The 22,915-nt window shown below is 51.8% G+C and overlaps 1 protein-coding gene across 1 annotated transcript in view; it reads right to left on the minus strand.

Moving 5' to 3' along the window:
* Positions 1 to 22,915, minus strand: part of ascc2 (activating signal cointegrator 1 complex subunit 2) — a 56,239-nt gene that overhangs the window by 19,053 nt on the left and 14,271 nt on the right. Inside the window, exons 5-10 of the mRNA XM_072432719.1 lie at positions 21,722 to 21,851; positions 21,561 to 21,628; positions 20,441 to 20,551; positions 7,115 to 7,227; positions 6,972 to 7,046; positions 6,520 to 6,624 (exon numbers count right to left, since the gene is read on the minus strand). Coding sequence (XP_072288820.1) covers positions 6,520 to 6,624; positions 6,972 to 7,046; positions 7,115 to 7,227; positions 20,441 to 20,551; positions 21,561 to 21,628; positions 21,722 to 21,851 — 602 coding nt within the window. The remainder of the gene's footprint in view (positions 1 to 6,519; positions 6,625 to 6,971; positions 7,047 to 7,114; positions 7,228 to 20,440; positions 20,552 to 21,560; positions 21,629 to 21,721; positions 21,852 to 22,915) is intronic.

A 22,915-nucleotide genomic window follows, 5' to 3' on the forward strand; every position in this document is an offset into this window, starting at 1 on the left:
GGAAACATCACGCTATGGGGGAGGAAACGTCACGCTATGGGGGAGGAAACATCCCGCTATGGGGGAGGAAACGTCACGCTATGGGGGAGGAAACGTCACGCTATGGGGGAGGAAACGTCACGCTATGGGGGAGGAAACGTCACGCTATGGGGGAGGAAACATCACGCTATGGGGGAGGAAACGTCACGCTATGGGGGAGGAAACGTCACGCTATGGGGGAGGAAACATCCCGCTATGGGGGAGGAAACGTCACGCTATGGGGGAGGAAACGTCACGCTATGGGGGAGGAAACATCACGCTATGGGGGAGGAAACGTCACGCTATGGGGGAGGAAACATCACGCTATGGGGGAGGAAACATCACGCTATGGGGGAGGAAACGTCACGTTTTGGGGGAGGAAACATCACGCTATGGGGGAGGAAACATCACGCTATGGGGGAGGAAACATCACGTTTTGGGGGAGGAAACATCACGCTATGGGGGAGGAAACATCACGCTATGGGGAAGGAAACATCACGCTATGGGGGAGGAAACGTCACGTTTTGGGGGAGGAAACATCACGCTTTGGGGGAGGAAACGTCACGCTTTGGGGGAGGAAACGTCACGCTTTGGGGGAGGAAACGTCAGGCTTTGGGGGAGGAAACGTCACGCTTTGGGGGAGGAAACATCACGTTTTGGGGGAGGAAACCTCACGCTTTGGGGGAGGAAACATCACGCTTTGGGGAGGAAACATCACGTTTTGGGGGAGGAAACGTCACGCTTTGGGGGAGGAAACGTCACGCTTTGGGGGAGGAAACGTCAGGCTTTGGGGGAGGAAACGTCACGCTTTGGGGGAGGAAACATCACGTTTTGGGGGAGGAAACCTCACGCTTTGGGGGAGGAAACATCACGTTTTGGGGGAGGAAACGTCACGCTTTGGGGGAGGAAACGTCACGCTTTGGGGGAGGAAACGTCACGCTTTGGGGGAGGAAACGTCACGCTTTGGGGGAGGAAACCTCACGCTTTGGGGGAGGAAACATTACGTTTTGGGGAGGAAACGTCACGCTTTGGGGGAGGAAACATCACGCTTTGGGGAGGAAACATCACGTTTTGGGGGAGGAAACGTCACGCTTTGGGGGAGGAAACGTCACGCTTTGGGGGAGGAAACGTCAGGCTTTGGGGGAGGAAACGTCACGCTTTGGGGGAGGAAACATCACGTTTTGGGGGAGGAAACGTCACGCTTTGGGGGAGGAAACATCACGTTTTGGGGGAGGAAACGTCACGCTTTGGGGGAGGAAACGTCACGCTTTGGGGGAGGAAACGTCACGTTTTGGGGGAGGAAACATCACGCTTTGGGGAGGAAACATCACGTTTTGGGGGAGGAAACGTCACGCTTTGGGGGAGGAAACGTCACGCTTTGGGGGAGGAAACGTCAGGCTTTGGGGGAGGAAACGTCACGCTTTGGAAACGTCACGCTTTGGGGGAGGAAACATTACGTTTTGGGGAGGAAACGTCACGCTTTGGGGGAGGAAACATCACGCTTTGGGGGAGGAAACATCATGTTTTGGGGGAGGAAACATTACGCTTTGGGGGAGGAAACATCATGTTTTGGGGGAGGAAACGTCACGCTTTGGGGGAGGAAACGTCACGTTTTGGGGGAGGAAACGTCACGTTTTGGGGGAGGAAACGTCACGCTTTGGGGGAGGAAACGTCACGCTTTGGGGGAGGAAACGTCACGTTTTTGGGGAGGAAACGTCACGTTTTGGGGGAGGAAACGTCACGCTTTGGGGGAGGAAACGTCACGCTTTGGGGGAGGAAACGTCAGGCTTTGGGGGAGGAAACGTCACGCTTTGGAAACGTCACGCTTTGGGGGAGGAAACATTACGTTTTGGGGAGGAAACGTCACGCTTTGGGGGAGGAAACATCACGCTTTGGGGGAGGAAACATCATGTTTTGGGGGAGGAAACATTACGCTTTGGGGGAGGAAACATCATGTTTTGGGGGAGGAAACGTCACGCTTTGGGGGAGGAAACGTCACGTTTTTGGGGAGGAAACATCAGGCTTTGGGGGAGGAAACATGTTTTGGGGGAGGAAACGTCACACTTTGGGGTCTTTTCTGCACAGGGAACAGGGCGGCTGCTCTGTATTAAGAAGAGAATGAATGGGGCCATGGATTGTGAGATTTTGGGCACAACCTCCTTCCCTCAGTCAGAGCAGTGAAGATGGGGCGTGGCTGAAGATGGGGCGTGGCTGAAGATGGGGCGTGGCTGAAGATGGGGCGTGGCTGGGACTTCAAACATGACAATGACCTGAGCACACAGGCAGGTGTTGTGGAAAAAATATAATCTGGCCCTTTACTTTTTAACTTTCAATTCTATTTCTAATCAGATTTAGTTCTAACAGCCTGACAACCCCTTTCGGCCTGGAAATTTACATGTCCGGACTCCCTGGAGTGGCTAGGAAGTCCCACGTTATGTTTCACACTAGGCAAGACATGTGAATTGAATGAATGCAAATGTTATGTACTGTCTCCTTCCTGAAACCACTGTGTCTTTGATGTCCCATTTGCTCCTTGGTTCCTTTGTACCTGAGAGACCAGTGACCGGGAACTTCTGTGTGTGTGTGGTCATGTGACCATCGGTGATTTAAGGAAGGGGACAGAGGTGGGAAGGGAGGATTTGGGAGACAGACATTTTGGGAAGCAGGCAAGAGACAGACGCGTGGACTCGGCCTTCTATGAGAATGGCCGAGTCCACACAAGTTTCTTTCTGATTCAGCCACAAGATTAAACAGTTTACTTTTGAAACGAGACAACTTGCTTCTTTGTCTTATCTAGAGATTTTTGCCACTACACAGGAGAACCAGGAGAACCAGGAGAACCTGTAAGAAGCAGATGAAGGTTCTGGAGTGGTGTCTCCAGTCTCAGACCTGAATCCAATAGAAAATTCTGTGTTAGTCAAGAGCAGATCTGTGGAGGCGTGGCCAAATGCAGTGTGTTAAACCTGGTCCAGAACTACAGGAAACCTTTGACCTCTGTAACTGTAAACAAAGTCTTCTGTAACAAATATTAACACTGATTTTCTCAGGTGTTCTAACACTTATTTGCAGCAATAACATGCAAATAAATTATTTAAATACCATACAATGTCATTTCCAGATATATTTTTTTACACGTTGTCTCTTTGTGGAAATGCACCTACTATGAACATTTCAGACCCCGCCAACATTTTGAAGTGGGAGAACTTACAAAATAGCAGGGTGCTCAAATACTTATATATTTTCCTCACTGTATTATACTTCAGTCAATTCTAGAACACTGTGTACTCCTACTCCGACAGTGCATATGATTTTATATGCATTCTGACCATTTAAAGTCAAATTACTTATTTGTTTGTGTTGTAATCTTAAATAAAATTGCCTTCCAAGAGTAGTTTCATATTTGAATGTACCTTACCTCGGGATGTGTCATAGAAATACCAGAAGACATATATTTTATTACCTTGTGATTTGTATTATACGTGTCAGTGAAAATCTCAATAGTTCTTTTGGACTTATCTGAAATTAGAATATTGTTTTGCGGGTATGGCGCAGTTGGACGACTGTGCTGTTGACATTTGCCTGTAAAATCAAGCAAGACACTGAGCGTGGAGTAAACAAGAGCTCTAAACTGTCACCTCGACGGAAAACAGACACAATCACAAGCTAGCGTGGCTAACATGGCTAACACGACTTCTGAGGGGACGTCTCCCGCCACACAGACCCGTCCCTGGTGAGGACTCCAGGGCTGAGCTTAGTGGAAGCTAATGTGGCGAGCCGGAAGGCAGGAGGACATTGTCGAGGCAGCGTGTCTCAGACATTATGGATGAGTTACAGGAGCTGAAAGCCGAGGTGGTGAAACTGTGGCCGAAGAACAAGAATATGAAGATTCTGAGTCCATAAAGAATCTCAGACTCATGGGAGTCCCGGAGGGTGACATCGGAACGGGGCGAGAAAATGACTAATCATCAGTTATTGCTCATGATTTTCAAAATAAGACGTGAAATGCAGCGTGATCTTGAGTCTCTGAGAGCCAAAAGGATAGCTGCCGGAGTAACCGGAGTAACGCATGGACGAAGTCGAGCAACGTGTTTCAGACAGTGCAGACGATCTGCAGACAGTGAGGGCCGAGATGGAGGCGCTGGAGTCTGAGAGCAAGAATATGAAAAATAAGATAATGTGCATTGGCTGAAGCCATTGCGAGTGTCTGCATTCTTGCGTAAAAGTACTACATGTGCGTAGTAAAGACTTTATTCTTGTCAGGCTCCAGCCATGGAATGGAATGTTCATTCCATGGAATGCTGGAGTCTATTGTTCTTCCCCTGGTTTATTATTCCTCTTCTTCATGTTCAGATTCAGGCATTTTTGACCCTGAACATGGATGAAAGTCACACATGGGACATAAACGCCATCGGCTCGGCCCCAACTCCAATAAAACAGAGCTTGTGGATCCACACGGCGCCGCGCCCCCAGGGCCACGCCCCCAGGGGCCACTGAACCCAATCAAACGAACAGACATTTTAACAAAACTGAAAAATAAAGAATAGACCAAAAAAAATCCTATTATTCATCATGCAAAGGTAAACATAGAATGATAAGAATATGATAATAATTGCTATATTGATCTCAATCCAAATAGTTTTGAATGTGAAGACAAAGAGGGCAGATATGTACCGTTTAAATATGAATGGAAAGTTTTCACTCTTTTACTAGAGCATTCACATTATGCTCCACCAGGGGGCGATATCACTTTCTCTGCTGATGTCATGGGCCTGACCATGACCCACTCTGAGGGAACCCTGAACCACTCTGAGGGAACCCTGACCCCTGACCCTGAACCACTCTGAGGGAACCCTGACCCCTGACCCTGAACCACTCTGAGGGAACCCTGACCCTGAACCACTCTGAGGGAACCCTGACCCTGAACCACTCTGAAGGAACCCTGACCCCTGACCCTGAACCACTCTGAGGGAACCCTGACCCTGAACCACTCTGAGGGAACCCTGATCCCTGAGGGAACCCTGACCCTGAACCACTCTGAGGGAACCCTGACCCCTGACCCTGAACCACTCTGAGGGAACCCTGACCCCTGACCCTGAACCACTCTGAGGGAACCCTGACCCTGAACCACTCTGAGGGAACCCTGACCCTGAACCACTCTGAAGGAACCCTGACCCCTGACCCTGAACCACTCTGAGGGAACCCTGACCCTGAACCACTCTGAAGGAACCCTGACCCCTGACCCTGAACCACTCTGAGGGAACCCTGACCCTGAACCACTCTGAGGGAACCCTGATCTGTGGAGGAGATTAGAATCTTCACATTCAGCTACATTAGACGTGTGGAGCTCCAGAGGCTCTGGAGGAACAAGAAAGAAGAATTGTGGAGGAAAACCATGCCAAAAAGAGGTGTCCTAAAATGCTACAAGAAATTTAAAAGATAAGAGGTGAAATTAACGACCTGACTTCACACAAAATAGTTAAGAAAATGCTCTTTACCAAACAAAGATATTATGAGAGTGGATCAACATTTTCCAAATTACTATCTTGGAAACTTAAACAAGCTGAAAGAACAATTTTAAAAATACGGAGCAGGCAAAATGTTGAAATCTTAACTAAGACCAAACTCAATCAGCTTTTAAATCCTTTAATATAAACCTTCCAAATGATAAAGACGATATACATTTCTTTCTGGACCCTCAATTTGTGTGTGTATATATATATATATATATATATATATATATATATATATATATATATATATATATATATATATATGGGGGGATGGTGACGCAGTCTTGCAGCCACCGCCCGACAGTTTGGAGATTCGCGGAAAGGAGTCTGTACTATAGCTAAAAACTGCGGGAATCAATCAAAAAAACACTCAGAGTGTATAAAGCTCTAAAGACACACCTCAGAGTGTATAAAGCTCTAAAGACACACCTCAGAGTGTATAAAGCTCTAAAGACACACCTCAGAGTGTATAAAGCTCTAAAGACACACCTCAGAGTGTTATAAAGCTCTAAAGACACACCTCAGAGTGGTATAAAGCTCTAAAGACACACCTCAGAGTGTATAAAGCTCTAAAGACACACCTCAGAGTGTATAAAGCTCTAAAGACACACTGCACACCTGCAGCCTCGTTCCCAGGATAGCAGCACGTTTCCATGGCAGCACATGTGTGGTTGATATGCAGGTGTGTGTTTAGTGAGTTCCTTCAGTTACAAACATGACACAGAGAAAGACTGTGTTCGAGCTCAGAAGAGATGGAAATCTGCAGAGACGAGAGATGATGCGATCCATCAAGCTAATAAACAAACGTGTAGCAGCTGAGCTGTTGCTGCTCATGCACCAGGTTTGATGGGAGGCGGCCTCTTGGAGAGAATAGGAGCATTTTTCAGCTTCAGTTCTCAAATCGGCGAAAAATCCTCTATTATATCTTTAAGTCCAAGTCAAAGGATTGAAACTATTAAAAAGGCTTGTTGGCGTGGTGTGGGGAGCTCACCCTTCGAGAATAGGCTGGAGACAAGTGTGGTGCAGCAACAGGTGAGCAGTGTCCACCATCCTCCGGCACGAGTGGGACAGTCTAAGCCACAGCTCCATCTGCAACCTGCAACCAGAGGACCAAGGACATGTGCAGCACAGCAAGTACACGGACATAGGTAGAGTAACTACGAGAGTCTACAACTCAAGCAAGGCAACGGTAAGAGAAACGGTCTTAATGCAAGACCAGGTCCGTCAGGCTGACCACTCCTCAGGAACTAACATCAGCTGATAATAACAATGACCATTCTGAAGATGGCATGCAGTTAAGCAGCCAAACATGTCAACAAGGTAATCAAAAAGTCTTAATTGATTGAGCAGTGTGTGGATCATTTATTGTAGGACAAGTATATTAAGCACAGCTAATTATTTTCCAGTACTCAGTTTGTGTTTTTTCGGGTGACGGGCGCTTACCCTTTGTCGTCAAACGTTCCTTTCCTTGCTGCCTTCTCCAGTTCTGGCACTGCAATTTCATAAAAGGAGCTGAGCCTGTCACAAAGCACAAGCAGATCAGAATGTGGCAGAGTGAATCCTGTGAAGAGAGAACGTCTGTGCACCTGCTGAGGAAGCCATGCGAGTGGAAGCTGGAGCAGGCCTGAGGGAAGATCTCCAAGAAGGCATGGATGGTGCAGCTGGAGTCACACAGGTAAAGCACCAGGTCACACAGCTCCTGTCAAACACAACATGTCACCCATCAACCCTCCTGTGTGCTACATGTCACCCATCATCCCTCCTGTGTGCCACATGTCACCCATCATCCCTCCTGTGTGCCACATGTCACCCATCATCCCTCCTGTGTGCCACATGTCACCCATCATCCCTCCTGTGTGCCATATGTCACCCATCATCCCTCCTGTGTGCCACACGTCACCCATCACCCCTCCTGTGTGCCACACGTCACCCATCATCCCTCCTGTGTGCCACACGTCACCCATCACCCCTCCTGTGTGCCACACGTCACCCATCATCCCTCCTGTGTGCCACACGTCACCCATCATCCCTCCTGTGTGCCACACGTCACCCATCATCCCTCCTGTGTGCCACACGTCACCCATCATCCCTCCTGTGTGCCACATGTCACCCATCACCCATCAACCCTCCTGTGTGCCACATGTCACCCATCATCCCTCCTGTGTGCCACACGTCACCCATCACCCCTCCTGTGTGCCACACGTCACCCATCACCCCTCCTGTGTGCCACACGACACCCATCATCCCTCCTGTGTGCCACACATCACCCATCATCCCTCCTGTGTGCCACATGTCACCCATCACCCCTCCTGTGTGCCACACGACACCCATCATCCTTCCTGTGTGCCACACATCACCCATCAACCCTCCTGTGTGCCACACGACACCCATCATCCCTCCTGTGTGCCACACGTCACCCATCACCCATCACCCCTCCTGTGTGCCACACGTCACCCATCATCCCTCCTGTGTGCCACACGTCACCCATCATCCCTCCTGTGTGCCACACGTCACCCATCACCCCTCCTGTGTGCCACACGTCACCCATCACCCATCATCCCTCCTGTGTGCCACACGTCACCCATCATCCCTCCTGTGTGCCACACGTAACCCATCATCCCTCCTGTGTGCCACACGTCACCCATCATCCCTCCTGTGTGCCACATGTCACCCATCACCCCTCCTGTGTGCCACACGTCACCCATCACCCCTCCTGTGTGCCACACGTCACCCATCATCCCTCCTGTGTGCCACACGTCACCCATCACCCATCATCCCTCCTGTGTGCCACATGTCACCCATCATCCCTCCTGTGTGCCACATGTCACCCATCATCCCTCCTGTGTGCCACACGTCACCCATCATCCCTCCTGTGTGCCACACGTCACCCATCATCCCTCCTGTGTGCCACACGTCACCCATCATCCCTCCTGTGTGCCACATGTCACCCATCACCCCTCCTGTGTGCCACACGTCACCCATCATCCCTCCTGTGTGCCACACGTCACCCATCACCCATCACCCCTCCTGTGTGCCACACGTCACCCATCACCCATCACCCCTCCTGTGTGCCACACGTCACCCATCACCCCTCCTGTGTGCCACACGTCACCCATCACCCATCACCCCTCCTGTGTGCCACACGTCACCCATCACCCCTCCTGTGTGCCACACGTCACCCATCACCCATCATCCCTCCTGTGTGCCACACGTCACCCATCACCCCTCCTGTGTGCCACACGTCACCCATCATCCCTCCTGTGTGCCACACGTCACCCATCACCCATCACCCCTCCTGTGTGCCACACGTCACCCATCACCCCTCCTGTGTGCCACACGTCACCCATCACCCCTCCTGTGTGCCACACGTCACCCATCATCCCTCCTGTGTGCCACACGTCACCCATCATCCCTCCTGTGTGCCACATGTCACCCATCACCCCTCCTGTGTGCCACATGTCACCCATCACCCCTCCTGTGTGCCACATGTCACCCATCACCCCTCCTGTGTGCCACATGTCACCCATCACCCCTCCTGTGTGCCACATGTCACCCATCATCCCTCCTGTGTGCCACACGTCACCCATCATCCCTCCTGTGTGCCACACGTCACCCATCATCCCTCCTGTGTGCCACACGTCAGCCATCACCCATCACCCCTCCTGTGTGCCACACGTCACCCATCACCCCTCCTGTGTGCCACACGTCACCCATCACCCATCACCCCTCCTGTGTGCCACACGTCACCCATCACCCCTCCTGTGTGCCACACGTCACCCATCATCCCTCCTGTGTGCCACACGTCACCCATCATCCCTCCTGTGTGCCACACGTCACCCATCATCCCTCCTGTGTGCCACATGTCACCCATCATCCCTCCTGTGTGCCACATGTCACCCATCACCCCTCCTGTGTGCCACATGTCACCCATCACCCCTCCTGTGTGCCACATGTCACCCATCACCCCTCCTGTGTGCCACATGTCACCCATCATCCTTCCTGTGTGCCACACGTCACCCATCACCCCTCCTGTGTGCCACACGTCACCCATCATCCCTCCTGTGTGCCACACGTCACCCATCACCCATCACCCCTCCTGTGTGCCACATGTCACCCATCACCCATCACCCCTCCTGTGTGCCACATGTCACCCATCACCCCTCCTGTGTGCCACATGTCACCCATCATCCCTCCTGTGTGCCACATGTCACCCATCACCCCTCCTGTGTGCCACATGTCACCCATCATCCCTCCTGTGTGCCACATGTCACCCATCATCCCTCCTGTGTGCCACATGTCACCCATCATCCCTCCTGTGTGCCACACGTCACCCATCATCCCTCCTGTGTGCCACATGTCACCCATCATCCCTCCTGTGTGCCACATGTCACCCATCATCCCTCCTGTGTGCCACATGTCACCCATCATCCCTCCTGTGTGCCACATGTCACCCATCATCCCTCCTGTGTGCCACACGTCACCCATCATCCCTCCTGTGTGCCACATGTCACCCATCATCCCTCCTGTGTGCCACATGTCACCCATCACCCATCACCCCTCCTGTGTGCCACACGTCACCCATCATCCCTCCTGTGTGCCACATGTCACCCATCATCCCTCCTGTGTGCCACACGTCACCCATCATCCCTCCTGTGTGCCACACGTCACCCATCATCCCTCCTGTGTGCCACATGTCACCCATCATCCCTCCTGTGTGCCACACGTCACCCATCACCCCTCCTGTGTGCCACACGTCACCCATCACCCCTCCTGTGTGCCACACGACACCCATCATCCCTCCTGTGTGCCACACATCACCCATCATCCCTCCTGTGTGCCACATGTCACCCATCACCCCTCCTGTGTGCCACACGACACCCATCATCCTTCCTGTGTGCCACACATCACCCATCAACCCTCCTGTGTGCCACACGACACCCATCATCCCTCCTGTGTGCCACAAGTCACCCATCACCCATCACCCCTCCTGTGTGCCACACGTCACCCATCATCCCTCCTGTGTGCCACACGTCACCCATCATCCCTCCTGTGTGCCACACGTCACCCATCATCCCTCCTGTGTGCCACACGTCACCCATCACCCCTCCTGTGTGCCACACGTCACCCATCATCCCTCCTGTGTGCCACACGTCACCCATCACCCATCATCCCTCCTGTGTGCCACACGTCACCCATCATCCCTCCTGTGTGCCACACGTAACCCATCATCCCTCCTGTGTGCCACACGTCACCCATCATCCCTCCTGTGTGCCACATGTCACCCATCACCCCTCCTGTGTGCCACACGTCACCCATCACCCCTCCTGTGTGCCACACGTCACCCATCATCCCTCCTGTGTGCCACACGTCACCCATCACCCATCATCCCTCCTGTGTGCCACATGTCACCCATCATCCCTCCTGTGTGCCACATGTCACCCATCATCCCTCCTGTGTGCCACACGTCACCCATCACCCATCACCCCTCCTGTGTGCCACACGTCACCCATCATCCCTCCTGTGTGCCACACGTCACCCATCACCCCTCCTGTGTGCCACACGTCACCCATCATCCCTCCTGTGTGCCACACGTCACCCATCACCCATCACCCCTCCTGTGTGCCACACGTCACCCATCACCCCTCCTGTGTGCCACACGTCACCCATCATCCCTCCTGTGTGCCACATGTCACCCATCACCCCTCCTGTGTGCCACATGTCACCCATCACCCCTCCTGTGTGCCACATGTCACCCATCACCCCTCCTGTGTGCCACATGTCACCCATCACCCCTCCTGTGTGCCACATGTCACCCATCACCCCTCCTGTGTGCCACATGTCACCCATCATCCCTCCTGTGTGCCACACGTCACCCATCATCCCTCCTGTGTGCCACACGTCACCCATCATCCCTCCTGTGTGCCACACGTCACCCATCACCCATCACCCCTCCTGTGTGCCACACGTCACCCATCACCCCTCCTGTGTGCCACACGTCACCCATCACCCATCACCCCTCCTGTGTGCCACACGTCACCCATCACCCATCACCCCTCCTGTGTGCCACACGTCACCCATCATCCCTCCTGTGTGCCACACGTCACCCATCATCCCTCCTGTGTGCCACACGTCACCCATCATCCCTCCTGTGTGCCACATGTCACCCATCATCCCTCCTGTGTGCCACATGTCACCCATCACCCCTCCTGTGTGCCACATGTCACCCATCACCCCTCCTGTGTGCCACATGTCACCCATCACCCCTCCTGTGTGCCACATGTCACCCATCATCCCTCCTGTGTGCCACACGTCACCCATCACCCCTCCTGTGTGCCACACGTCACCCATCATCCCTCCTGTGTGCCACACGTCACCCATCACCCATCACCCCTCCTGTGTGCCACATGTCACCCATCACCCATCACCCCTCCTGTGTGCCACATGTCACCCATCACCCATCACCCCTCCTGTGTGCCACATGTCACCCATCACCCCTCCTGTGTGCCACATGTCACCCATCATCCCTCCTGTGTGCCACATGTCACCCATCACCCCTCCTGTGTGCCACATGTCACCCATCATCCCTCCTGTGTGCCACATGTCACCCATCATCCCTCCTGTGTGCCACATGTCACCCATCATCCCTCCTGTGTGCCACACGTCACCCATCATCCCTCCTGTGTGCCACATGTCACCCATCATCCCTCCTGTGTGCCACATGTCACCCATCATCCCTCCTGTGTGCCACATGTCACCCATCATCCCTCCTGTGTGCCACACGTCACCCATCACCCATCACCCCTCCTGTGTGCCACACGTCACCCATCACCCCTCCTGTGTGCCACACGTCACCCATCATCCCTCCTGTGTGCCACACGTCACCCATCATCCCTCCTGTGTGCCACATGTCACCCATCACCCCTCCTGTGTGCCACATGTCACCCATCACCCCTCCTGTGTGCCACACGTCACCCATCATCCCTCCTGCGTGCCACACGTCACCCATCACCCATCATCCCTCCTGTGTGCCACACGTCACCCATCATCCCTCCTGCGTGCCACACGTCACCCATCACCCATCATCCCTCCTGTGTGCCACACGTCACCCATCATCCCTCCTGTGTGCCACACGTCACCCATCATCCCTCCTGTGTGCCACACGTCACCCATCATCCCTCCTGTGTGCCACATGTCACCCATCACCCCTCCTGTGTGCCACACGTCACCCATCACCCCTCCTGTGTGCCACACGTCACCCATCACCCATCATCCCTCCTGTGTGCCACATGTCACCCATCATCCCTCCTGTGTGCCACATGTCACCCATCATCCCTCCTGTGTGCCACATGTCACCCATTACCCCTCCTGTGTGCCACATGTCACCCATCACCCCTCCTGTGTGCCACATGTCACCCATCACCCCTCCTGTGTGCCACACGTCACCCATCACCCATCATCCCTCCTGTGTGCCACACGTCACCCATCATCCCTCCTGCGTGCCACACGTCACCCATCACCCATCATCCCTCCTGTGTGCCACACGTCACCCATCATCCCTCCTGTGTGCCACACGTCACCCATCATCCCTCCTGTGTGCCACACGTCACCCATCATCCCTCCTGTGTGCCACATGTCACCCATCACCCCTCCTGTGTGCCACACGTCACCCATCACCCCTCCTGTGTGCCACACGTCACCCATCACCCATCATCCCTCCTGTGTGCCACATGTCACCCATCATCCCTCCTGTGTGCCACATGTCACCCATCATCCCTCCTGTGTGCCACACGTCACCCATCATCCCTCCTGTGTGCCACACGTCACCCATCATCCCTCCTGTGTGCCACATGTCACCCATCACCCCTCCTGTGTGCCACATGTCACCCATCACCCCTCCTGTGTGCCACATGTCACCCATCACCCCTCCTGTGTGCCACATGTCACCCATCACCCCTCCTGTGTGCCACATGTCACCCATCATCCCTCCTGTGTGCCACACGTCACCCATCATCCCTCCTGTGTGCCACACGTCACCCATCATCCCTCCTGTGTGCCACACGTCACCCATCACCCATCACCCCTCCTGTGTGCCACACGTCACCCATCACCCCTCCTGTGTGCCACACGTCACCCATCACCCATCACCCCTCCTGTGTGCCACACGTCACCCATCACCCCTCCTGTGTGCCACATGTCACCCATCATCCCTCCTGTGTGCCACACGTCACCCATCATCCCTCCTGTGTGCCACACGTCACCCATCACCCATCACCCCTCCTGTGTGCCACACGTCACCCATCACCCCTCCTGTGTGCCACACGTCACCCATCACCCATCACCCCTCCTGTGTGCCACACGTCACCCATCACCCCTCCTGTGTGCCACACGTCACCCATCATCCCTCCTGTGTGCCACACGTCACCCATCATCCCTCCTGTGTGCCACACGTCACCCATCATCCCTCCTGTGTGCCACATGTCACCCATCATCCCTCCTGTGTGCCACATGTCACCCATCACCCCTCCTGTGTGCCACATGTCACCCATCACCCCTCCTGTGTGCCACATGTCACCCATCACCCCTCCTGTGTGCCACATGTCACCCATCATCCCTCCTGTGTGCCACACGTCACCCATCACCCCTCCTGTGTGCCACACGTCACCCATCATCCCTCCTGTGTGCCACACGTCACCCATCACCCATCACCCCTCCTGTGTGCCACATGTCACCCATCACCCATCACCCCTCCTGTGTGCCACATGTCACCCATCACCCATCACCCCTCCTGTGTGCCACATGTCACCCATCATCCCTCCTGTGTGCCACATGTCACCCATCATCCCTCCTGTGTGCCACACGTCACCCATCATCCCTCCTGTGTGCCACATGTCACCCATCATCCCTCCTGTGTGCCACACGTCACCCATCATCCCTCCTGTGTGCCACATGTCACCCATCATCCCTCCTGTGTGCCACATGTCACCCATCATCCCTCCTGTGTGCCACATGTCACCCATCATCCCTCCTGTGTGCCACACGTCACCCATCACCCATCACCCCTCCTGTGTGCCACACGTCACCCATCATCCCTCCTGTGTGCCACATGTCACCCATCACCCCTCCTGTGTGCCACATGTCACCCATCACCCCTCCTGTGTGCCACACGTCACCCATCATCCCTCCTGCGTGCCACACGTCACCCATCACCCATCATCCCTCCTGTGTGCCACACGTCACCCATCATCCCTCCTGCGTGCCACACGTCACCCATCACCCATCATCCCTCCTGTGTGCCACACGTCACCCATCATCCCTCCTGTGTGCCACACGTCACCCATCATCCCTCCTGTGTGCCACACGTCACCCATCATCCCTCCTGTGTGCCACATGTCACCCATCACCCCTCCTGTGTGCCACACGTCACCCATCACCCCTCCTGTGTGCCACACGTCACCCATCACCCATCATCCCTCCTGTGTGCCACATGTCACCCATCATCCCTCCTGTGTGCCACATGTCACCCATCATCCCTCCTGTGTGCCACACGTCACCCATCATCCCTCCTGTGTGCCACATGTCACCCATCACCCCTCCTGTGTGCCACATGTCACCCATCACCCCTCCTGTGTGCCACATGTCACCCATCACCCCTCCTGTGTGCCACACGTCACCCATCACCCCTCCTGTGTGCCACATGTCACCCATCATCCCTCCTGTGTGCCACATGTCACCCATCACCCCTCCTGTGTGCCACATGTCACCCATCATCCCTCCTGTGTGCCACACGTCACCCATCACCCATCACCCCTCCTGTGTGCCACACGTCACCCATCACCCCTCCTGTGTGCCACACGTCACCCATCACCCATCACCCCTCCTGTGTGCCACACGTCACCCATCATCCCTCCTGTGTGCCACACGTCACCCATCATCCCTCCTGTGTGCCACATGTCACCCATCACCCCTCCTGTGTGCCACACGTCACCCATCATCCCTCCTGTGTGCCACATGTCACCCATCATCCCTCCTGTGTGCCACACGTCACCCATCATCCCTCCTGTGTGCCACACGTCACCCATCATCCCTCCTGTGTGCCACATGTCACCCATCATCCCTCCTGTGTGCCACATGTCACCCATCATCCCTCCTGTGTGCCACACGTCACCCATCATCCCTCCTGTGTGCCACAAGAGTGGAAATGTTTTGGATAAGGCCGTTCAGATAATTGAATATACTTTGAACAATAATTTCAGATGTATTAAAACACTTATGATCAAACTGTGTCAAAACAACAACTCAACAGAGACAAATCAAAGACTAAACTAAGGCTAATTTAGTTTTAATTATGATCAAGATACAAATCAGACTTTTCCAATGTTTTCATTTTAAAAGAAGTATATTTCTGACTTCCAGGATGTTGGCCCCTCAGTCCAGTCAAGCTGCAGTTGGATACGTGGGATTTATCAGTTTATATTGCGATTTCACCTTAGAAGATTCTCTGAAGTTTTCTCTATATTTTAGATTCAAAACATTCCAAAGACAACTGGTGTGTCACGGGTCAAAAGACATGACTCACAGGTCAAAAGACTCACGAGTCAAAAGACATGACTCACGGTGGTCTGGGGAGAAGGAAGTCTGGGAGTCCCTGTTTAGACTGCTGCCCCCGCGACCCAGCTCCGGATAAAGTGGAAGAAGATGGATGAATTATCAGGCCTCGAGGTTTATCAGCTGCTGGTCTTGATTTACCCAGACAATGTGCTCTGTCGATTATGATGGAGGGACCGGTGCAGTGGACCTCAGGTGCAGAGCAGTGGACCTCAGGTGCAGAGCAGTGGACCTCAGGTGCAGTGGACCTCAGGTGCAGAGCAGTGGACCTCAGGTGCAGTGGACCTCAGGTGCAGTGGACCTCAGGTGCAGAGCAGTGGACCTCAGGTGCAGAGCAGTGGACCTCAGGTGCAGCGCAGTGGACCTCAGGTGCAGTGGACCTCAGGTGCAGCGCAGTGGACCTCAGGTGCAGTGGACCTCAGGTGCAGTGGACCTCAGGTGCAGAGCAGTGGACCTCAGGTGCAGCGCAGTGGACCTCAGGTGCAGTGGACCTCAGGTGCAGCGCAGTGGACCTCAGGTGCAGTGGACCTCAGGTGCAGAGCAGTGGACCTCAGGTGCAGTGGACCTCAGGTGCAGTGGACCTCAGGTGCAGAGCAGTGGACCTCAGGTGCAGTGGACCTCAGGTGCAGAGCAGTGGACCTCAGGTGCAGAGCAGTGGACCTCAGGTGCAGAGCAGTGGACCTCAGGTGCAGCGCAGTGGACCTCAGGTGCAGTGGACCTCAGGTGCAGCGCAGTGGACCTCAGGTGCAGTGGACCTCAGGTGCAGTGGACCTCAGGTGCAGAGCAGTGGACCTCAGGTGCAGTGGACCTCAGGTGCAGTGGACCTCAGGTGCAGAGCAGTGGACCTCAGGTGCAGTGGACCTCAGGTGCAGAGCAGTGGACCTCAGGTGCAGAGCAGTGGACCTCAGGTGCAGAGCAGTGGACCTCAGGTTCACTGAGAGACCCCCAGTTCAAAAGACGCATCACTACTGCGTTTGTTTTAGTGTAATTATCATGTCTTCATTATGAATTATCTCATGTTACAATATCGGCACCTGCAGTTTATGACAGGTGCAGCCCTGTTAGTTTCATGAATCATATCAAAACAAAATGTTATGTATGAAAGGTGTATACGTCTCATTTGTTCCACGACGGGACCCTCAGCCAGGTCACAACTGGAGCACAGGACAAAGCAGGACTCTCACATAATATACTTTACATCTCATGAACATGATTTTTGTATTTTTCATTTTAAGAGGGCCAAATTCCTTGTAATAAAAGTAAACTAATGACAATTGCTGCTGTAATTTGATTCTTTTAACTGTTGCTCACAGTGGTCCCAGACTCATGAAAAATTAGAGAGTGTGTTCAAACTTTAGTTTGTAAATGTTATAGCAGGACTTCTGGTATGTTTGCGTGTTGAACTGATCGTTTGACCCACCTAATCCCAGAGAAGAACCAGAGATGAATAAACAAGGAAGACACAAGTCGGGTAACGCTACGGGACCAAGACAAACAAAGCTGCTGACAGCCCGTCTCAGAAGCCAACGAGGCTAACATGGCTAGTGGGACCCGACGCTGCAGACAGCAGTACTTCCCCCTCTGGCCCTGATAAAGTTTCTCACGGCTTCTTCCCATCGGAAGGAGATTTAGCGCTCAAGATGTGCGAAATAAAACGTAAAATGCAGCAAGACATGGCATCACTGAGAGCGGGAGAGAGCTGAAAAATAAGATCCTGCATTTGGAGACCAGACCACGTAGACCCAACTTCAGACTTGCAGGGCTCCCAGAAGGAAAAGGAGATGATACTGAAAATGATCTCAAGAAGATCATCCCAGAGCTCTTTCCAGGCTTAAGGTCCGTCCACCCCGCCGCGGCCGAAGCCTCCACTTTACATTCAAAGTCTATAGTAAACGCGCGTCGAGCATGTAGTGCGTTTCCCGCGGCGTGATTTCTTCGTTTTTGCGGCGCGATTGGTGCGTTTTCTTACGCTCTTGACGCTTTGAGCGCGTATGAGGCGACCGAGGCGGCTAAAGCGGCTTACGCGACGCGCTCAGATATGTTCAGGTCTCTGCAGCTGAAGCGTAGCAGCCGCCGCAGCAGCCAATCAGAGCTGACGCTCCAGTGACGTACGTACGTATTTCCCCTGCATTTCCGGTATTCCCCGTGGAATCCTCCACTTCTTCCTTCTTCGCCGCCGAGCCCGGCGCCTCCGTGTGAGAGTTTTGAAAACCAAAAACGTGAAAACAACACTCTCGATATCCGCCATTTTACACAATGAAAGGCCACGACAACACCTCTACTGCGCATGTGCGCAGAGAGCTCGAGCGCGCCATACGCGCCTCTGTATAGTGGCCGGGGCGTCGAGAACCCGCGTCGATTATGATGGTCCCTCCATCATAATCGACAGAGCACATTGTCTGGGTAAATCAAGACCAGCAGCTGATAAACCTCGAGGCCTGATAATCCATCCATCTTCTTCCACTTTATCCGGAGCCGGTTCGCAGGGGCAGCAGTCTAAACAGGGACTCCCAGACTTCCTTCTCCCCAGACACTTCTTCCAACTCCTCCGGGGGGATCCCGAGGCGTTCCCAGGCCAGAGAAACATAGTCCCTCCAGCGTGTAGGCAGGCCTGATAATGAGGCTTCTTAACGATCATGTGAAAGAACATGTCTTGAAGGCTTCAAGGGTTAAAGGAGACCTCCAGGGTTAAAGGAGACCTCCGGGGTTAAAGGAGACCTCCAGGGTTAAAGGAGACCTCCAGGGTTAAAGGAGACCTCCGGGGTTAAAGGAGACCTCCAGGGTTAAAGGAGACCTCCGGGGTTAAAGGAGACCTCCGGGGTTAAAGGAGACCTCCGGGGTTAAAGGAGACCTCCAGAGTTAAAGGAGACCTCCGGGGTTAAAGGAGACCTCCGGGGTTAAAGGAGACCTCCGGGGTTAAAGGAGACCTCCGGGGTTAAAGGAGACCTCCGGGGTTAAAGGAGACCTCCGGGGTTAAAGGAGACCTCCGGGGTTAAAGGAGACCTCCGGGGTTAAAGGAGACCTCCGGGGTTAAAGGAGACCTCCGGGGTTAAAGGAGACCTCCGGGGTTAAAGGAGACCTCCGGGGTTAAAGGAGACCTCCGGGGTTAAAGGAGACCTCCGGGGTTAAAGGAGACCTCCGGGGTTAAAGGAGACCTCCGGGGTTAAAGGAGACCTCCGGGGTTAAAGGAGACCTCCTGTACAAAGGGAAGCGTGTCTTTTTTGATATAGATATTGATGTTGTTCCTGTACAGGTTTTACTGGCAGATGACAAACGGTTGAGTCATTTGGGGATGTTGGAAAACCCATGGGTGAACTCTGTGCACACAACTTGGAAAAAAACTAATCAAATCATATAACCTAAACAAATGTTAAACTCTTGAGTTGGTTGGCTTATGAACCAAGTTTTGCACCTAACGGCACAGATTTGAGATTCAAAATCAGGATTAAACAAAGATATAAACGTTTCATCACTTGAAAAGCTTTGATATGTTGAAAGAATCCTTTGACTTGGAGAAACAGGACTTTTATTAGGTATGATGAGGAACATTATAACTTTTATTTTATCAAGGCATATAAATCAGAACTTTCAAGGGGAATTAATGGGAATAATATCTATTGTATCAATGCATTGCTAATCTGGACAATTATTCTACTAAATATATTAAAGACAAATGGGAAAGAAAGGGTAACCTTATTTTGACGGATGGAGAACAACAAATTCTCATGTTTGGAGGGAATTTTGTCACGTTTCTTCATAACACCAGGTCAAAGTGCTCATTATTCACAGGGAAATTCAACTGTTGGAGAAACTGTGGCACCAGGAGACAAACCACTGTCACATGTTCTAGGACTGTCCTGTTGCTCACAAATATGTGACTGAAATGAACAATTCACTGCAGACTGTTTTTGACATTGCCAGAACTCCTGCAATAGACACAATTAATGGATATCTTTTGAGTCCTGGCAGCAGGAAAAACAGCAAAAATATATGGATGAGTCAAACTGCACTGACAATCAAGGACGATACATAAATTATAACTGACATTCAAAAAAATAAAATAATAATAATAACATTTGGACTTTATTTGAAGAAGGACCTGTACTTCCTCCCAAAGGGCTTTGTAGTTTTTCCTGCAGAGGGAGGATCTAAGGACAGTGGACTTTGGGACATTGCTAAATTCCTATGAACATTGTTTATTCTGCTTTTCACTCTCGCCCTTCGAGGCAACTGCTGTTGTGATTTAGGATGTTACAAAAATACATTAAATTGTAAGTACTTGGTGCTCATGTAGACGGGCCCCTCACCTGCTGGACCATGCTGGAAATGTTTGGCCCTCTGTGTGCACTCAGCTTCAGGGGCTCCACTGCTGCAGCTCCACTCTGCAGGCCACAGCGCTCTAGGATGCTGTCAAACACCTGCAAACACCACAGGGTTTTCTTCAGAAAGTAAGCAGAGTATAGAAATGCCATGACTCCATCTATCAAAGGTGAATAACCGCACCACAACCCCAGAACGTTGCCCCTGCTGTCTTACCTATTCTTTCATTCTTTGTTTCAGCTAAACAACAAAGATGGTCTTGCACCTCAACCATTTCTCAAGGTTCTCACCGACATCTGCTTTATGGTGGTACTTTGTCATGACTTAATCCATCCCTGCACATTTGCCAGAAAGATGTGACCCACCTTTTCATAATGAAATACAATGTCAAACTTAAAGGAATAAGAGGATTTTTCACCGATTTGAGAACACAAGCGACTGGTTGTCCCTTTTTAAAAAGTGTGCACGTGCACACAACAGCCCTGCCTCTACACGTGCGTTTGTTTATGAGCGTGATGGATCGCATCGCATCTCTCCTCTCAAATTTCCGTCTCTTCTGAGCTCGAACACAATCTTTCTCTGTCGTCCCTCAGCCATGTTTGTACTGTAACTGAAGGATCTCGCTAAACACACACCGGCACATCAACCACGCATGCGCAGCCAGGGAAACGTGCTGCTCTGCTGGGGACGTGCTGCACGTGTGCAGTAGGTGAGTCCTATGATTGACATGTGAATGAACTACTCGGCTGTCCACACCACGAGAAAATGAGACAAAGATTTGGCCACAAAAAAAAATCGTCCATAATTCCTTTAAATTGTATCCAGTTGAGTTTAGAAATGATTAAAAAAGATGCGTGAACAATTTCAATATTATCATCGTTAAGAAATTGAAATACCTGAGAAACCACAACATGTAACCAGGCAGAAGCCCCATTGATATTTGCAGCTTTCGTAGTTCGAGTTCTAAACATTATCATTCTGGGATTGCTCTAGCTGAAATCAATCAGGAAAAGGTGTAACGTTCGGTCATATTTATACTCATTTTAGAAGCCATGTTAATTTTCATGTATGTAACAGCTGCTACTGAGTGTTGGAGTCATCATATACCTGCATCACAGTGGGAATGGCCTCTACCAGATCACTGTAGTAGGACGGCTGCTGGGTAAAGATGTTCTCTGCGAGCACACATCCATCACAGTGGGAGAGGTTAGTGTGAGGGTGATGCTTCAGTGAAAGATCCTTTCCAACAGTGTCAGGTCGGAGCTTACCAATGATCTTGTGCAGAAGGTGGCCGTTTCCTTTTCCAAAGAGAACACACAGATCCATAATCTTTGGAATGTCAAACAGAAAGTTGTCATAGATGATTTCCTTGAACACAGACACAGTGAGGAAGTGTTCCTGTGGGAGAACAAAGGACACACGTGGGCTTGGGTTATGTGCTGCTCCCAAAGATGCAACATTTATGCAGCAGTAAAAATGGGTGACACAGTGAGTGCAAGAAAAAATACATGAATACATTAAACAGGTCTACTACAATAACTAATTTGAAGAGCAATATACTGTTACTACCAATGAATTATGATCAAACAGGCTTCGACAAATCTAGACAAGCCTCGGATAACGTTCGACGCCTGCTTCATATCAGATTCATCATGCCAATCTAATCAAAATACTACTGTTCTATTTCCCAAAGATTAAAAAACACTGAACAAACAAAAACAAACAAGGCAGGACCAGAGAAAAAACAAATTAGTACATTTAGAATTGAGGAAAAATAAGGCATAAAAAAAAGAGAGATTAAGGCAAACGAGGTCAAAAATAAAAGTCCCATTTAGTCCAGTTTCTTTTTCCCTTTTTCGTATGTCCATTATGTCCGTTATACTTTATTTTGCTATTTTTTCCCCATTTCATAGTCTACCACAAAGACATTGTTGATAATATTAAGTATTCTGCAACACCCATAATATAAGTTATAAAATATCACCCATATCTCTGACCCCGCTCCCCTGTCCAAAAATGCAAACGGCTTAGTTTGAGATTTGCCCTGACCCTCCCGAAGAGGAGGAGCAAGAGGGCCTCTGTGCTGTCCTTCAGTCCAGTTCCAGCCATTGGTAGGATTTCATGATATCAGCCACTTAGCAACAGTTATGTTCCGGTGGTACATCCCATGTAGGGGCGTGTCCTGCCATGTAGGGGCGTGTCCTGCCATGTAGGGGCGTGTCCTGCCATGATGGTCGCTCCAGCACCTCATCATCCTCTGTTCCTCATTTTCTGAGACATTCACTGAGCACGTCCTCTGTAGGAGCCTTGTCCTTGATGTACTTATGGATCTTGGACGTTTCGTCCTGGATAGTGGCTCTCACACTCACTAGTCCCGCCTCCTTCTTTACGGCTAGTGTCCAGTCTCAGGGTGCTAGTGTCCAGTCTCAGGGTGCTAGTGTGCAGTCTCAGGGTGCTAGTGT

The sequence above is a fragment of the Eucyclogobius newberryi genome, unplaced genomic scaffold (genome assembly GCF_026437365.1).
Source record: "Eucyclogobius newberryi isolate DKJ021-1_F unplaced genomic scaffold, fEucNew1.0.hap1 SCAF_6, whole genome shotgun sequence".
In the NCBI taxonomy this organism is placed as follows: domain Eukaryota; kingdom Metazoa; phylum Chordata; class Actinopteri; order Gobiiformes; family Gobiidae; genus Eucyclogobius; species Eucyclogobius newberryi.